This window comes from Merops nubicus, unplaced genomic scaffold (genome assembly GCF_000691845.1).
Source record: "Merops nubicus isolate BGI_N331 unplaced genomic scaffold, ASM69184v1 scaffold48200, whole genome shotgun sequence".
NCBI classification, from domain to species: Eukaryota; Metazoa; Chordata; class Aves; order Coraciiformes; family Meropidae; genus Merops; species Merops nubicus.
In genome coordinates this window covers 1-3,685 of record NW_008581790.1, presented here as the reverse complement: position 1 = coordinate 3,685, position 3,685 = coordinate 1, and the positions used below count along the sequence as shown (strand labels likewise).

General features: G+C 51.1%; 1 protein-coding gene across 1 annotated transcript; it reads right to left on the bottom strand.

Moving 5' to 3' along the window:
- Positions 1-2,041: 2,041 nt before the first annotated feature.
- Positions 2,042-2,635, bottom strand: SIAH3 (siah E3 ubiquitin protein ligase family member 3; the record flags this gene model as incomplete). The annotated part of the gene is made up of 1 exon (XM_008935480.1): positions 2,042-2,635. A coding segment is annotated over one exon (594 nt), but the record flags the coding sequence as incomplete, so codon positions are not given.
- Between the last annotated feature and the right edge of the window lie 1,050 nt (positions 2,636-3,685).

The window sequence follows — 3,685 nt, the reverse complement described above, 5'->3', positions numbered from 1 at the left end:
ACAGAATCAGAATCTGTCAGGGCTGGAAGGGCCCCCAAGTATCCCCCAGTTCCAACCCCCCTGCCATGAGCAGGGACACCTCCCACTAGATCAGGCTGCCCAGAGCCTCCTCCAGCCTGGCCTTCAAGACCCCCAGGGATGGGGCCTCAACCCCCTCCCTGGGCAACCCCTCCCAGGCTCTCCCCACTCTCCTGGGGAAGAACTTCTTCCTCACGGCCAGTCTGAATCTCCCCACTGCCAGCTTTGCCCCATTCCCCCCAGTCCTGCCACTGCCCCACAGCCTAAAAAGTCCCTCCCCAGCTTTCCTGGCGCCCCCTTCAGCTCCTGGAAGGCCACAAGAAGGTCCCCTGGGAGCCTTCTCCTCTCCAGGCTGAACAGCCCCAACTCCCTCAGCCTGTGCTCCCAGCAGAGCTGCTCCAGCCCTCGGATCATTCTCGTGGCTCTTCTCTGGCCACGCTCCAGCAGCTCCACATCCCTCCTGTCCTGGGGGCTCCTCTGCGTGGTGACCTGCTATGAAAGCCCAAATAAGAGGGTGAGGTGCATCTGCCACTCAGAAGGAATTACCTGTGTGGAATTCACCTCAGGAAAAGGGCAGTTTGCTTTGGCTTTACACATCATTTACAACAACCCCCAGGAGATCAGCAGGTGGGTGAGGTTAGCATCAGTGTTTTCACCTACCTTAGCTCACTTACCCCCTTCCTTGGTTTTCCAAGGAATGCACCTCAGTCTCTAGCTCCTAACTGACCCAACCCACCAGATGTTTCTCAAAAAAAAAAGCCTTCAGGAGCAGCCAGCCCCCAGCCACACACAGGCAGAAGGGAAAACAGGGACAGACAGTTTCCCATGCTCCTCACGTGCCACGCTGGCTGTAGAGCCTCCTCCTGCAACAATTCATCTGCCCTGGTGGGATTCCACTGCTGGTGTTGGCCGTGGAGCAAACGTGCCTGGCTGCAGATGGGACTGAGTGTCAGGAGGTGGCCACCACCTCCCTCCAACTCTCCCCAAGTCAGAAGAAGCTCTTAGAGATCTTCTGTGCCTTCTTGTGACCACCACCCTCTGCTAAACCCTCTCAGGAGAAGAAAGGGACTTTTATCAAGCCCTAAAAGTGTGAAGGAAAAAAGTTGGTTCATTTTAAAGGAGACCATTTCACATCTCACAACCCTTTTGCAAACAGATATTCCAGCTGCATTGGTTTAAATCAATATTTAGCAGCACACAGTGTGGGTCTAAGGGGCACAGAATTCAACAGGAAGATCAGCAGGGAACTTAGGACTGTTCTGATACTTTATTTCCTGAAAATATGTTTGAATGCTTAAGGAAATAGCAACTAAAAAGGTGGATGCTGATGGCTGGCTGGTTCTATCCATCCTGGATATGACAAGCAAGCATCTCACTGCTCACCATGATAGGAGAGTGAGATGAATCGTGCTCACAGGGACCACCCACTGGCTGTCAGCCCTGATTTAATGCTCACTGGAGGTGATGGCTTTTTCTTCCCCAGCTTTCATGGCCTGGGTGGTGAAGGCTCTTTCCTCAGAAGCTGAAGGGAGCTCAGACCCTGCAAGCTCTCCAGGGCTTGGTTGTGACCAGGGTGTAAGAGTTAAATCTCTACTGCCAGCACGGAAACCTGGGTGCTCTTGTCCCTTAGTGGAACCTTCTAGCAGGCACAGAGGCCACCTTAACACCAGGCCAACAAAAGAAACCCCTTGGCATAGCAGGCTCAGAGCAGAGGTTGGCATGAGCCCCCCTGGGGGCAATTCCTGAGGGAATTTCTCGCTCCCGTTGTTGGGGGAGGGCGACAATAACTTGATTAAAGCCTCTTTAAAATTTCTCATAAAATTGTATTAACAAAACAGTAAATACATGACACAGAGACCGTCACCACGGGACGTTTACATAATGCCCACTGGGGACCAGTACTAAATAACCATAAAAGCCCTGAGACCCCCCCCAAAAACATCCTCAAGTTCTGGCTCTCGCAAGGCAGCTGAAGCACCGTTATCGTCGTCGTTCCTCCTCCTCCTCCTCTTCCTCTTCCCTCTCACATTTCAGCTTCAGCACTGTGAACGTTGCTGGTGGTTATTGCAATCCCTATGGCCAGGCTCCCGTTGTCTGAGAAGAGCTGGGCCAAGGGAGTGTTCAGCACGAGGCAATCCCCATCTGAGATGATGGAGTCCACCCGTTCCAGCACCGACCTGGGGGTGGCCTCCCACTTGAGGCGCCTCTGGTTCCTGTTGAGCTCCAACCTGTAGGTGAAGTTGTCAGCTTGGGTCGGCGTGCCCACCAGCAGCATGGTGGCAAAGAACTGGGGGTGCCCTTCGTGCTTCTCCTGCTTCCTGAGGACCAGCAAAAACTGGTGGCCAAGGCAAGAGTGCATGATGATCCAGTCCGTGGGGGCGGGCAGGTGCATGTCCGTGGCCAGGAAGACAATCTCTGCCCCCTGAAGGATGTTGATGCGATGGGTCTGCCTCAGGTGGGCCACCACCACCTCCAAGTGCCCTTCCCATGGGCAGGAGAAGAGGGGGCACGTGCAGGGCACCAGCTGGGGGTTGTGGACTGCTTCGTGGTGATGGCAAGGAGGAAGGATGCTCTGCTCCACGGAGCTCTGTGCAGCTGCACAGCGGGTCGGTGCATACTACAAGGAGAGAGAAATCACATGTGACAGCAGTTGGACCAGGAATTGCTGCAGATGTGCAAGGTGAAGGTCCCACAGGCATTAGTCCACCTCAAACAGCATCAGTGGGAGTGCCAAGAACTCAGCACTCCAGAGATTGAGGGCGATCCAGGCTTGGATCTGCACAGCAAAAGCTGCTGGCTGTTGCCTCGTTCTCCAGCAGAAGAGAGAAACCCTCTGAGCCACGATAAGTCACTTCAGATGCCAGTGATGTATGTGTTTAAAGAGAGATTTCATTAGTTTAAGGGGGGGGAAATCAGATTAAAAAGGACAAAAAAAAAAAGACCAACAAAGCAAGGACAGCATGGGGCATTTTATATAGTTGAGGCTCGTGCAGCTCAGAACAAGGAAATGAAATATGTATGGCTTTATTATTCTTTAATGAAACACACTGGCAAATACAGGCATTTCTCTTGAAACAATATGCCTTATATCACCCATAATTCGTGAAATAAAAGTCAATTTTCATTGCATACAATACCTCCTTTTTCTTTTTTTTCCCCTCCAATGTATTTTTTAGCTTAATTGATGTGCTTACCTCCATCAATCTTGCAAAGCTCTCAGAGGTGGAGGGATGGTAAATTTAGGACGTTTTTATACTAAAGTAAAGTTGCAAGGAGGGAGGGCAGCTAGCTAAAAAAGCAGCAGCTCTTACAGGATTCCACGTGAGGGCTGGGAAGGAAATCACTCTGCCTGCATCAAGTGGATGTTGTTAAAGAGAAATGAGTACGAGGCATTCAGCCAAAAGTGTATCCACACGTAAGGCTCTCCAGGAGGAGTCATGGCTCTCTGATAACTCTGTGGAGTTCTTAACTGGAGTAATGCACCTCCTAAAGGTGACACCATCTGCTGCCAGAAGGCTAAGGCTGAGATCAAATCTGGCTTAGGTAAACCTAAATTTTAGATGCTTAAACACAGGAGGACGTTGACTCTCTCTGAGCTATTTTGGAGTTGCTTGTAAGAAGGATAAAAATTAAAAGTGCATAGAATCCTAGAATGCTTTAGGTTGGA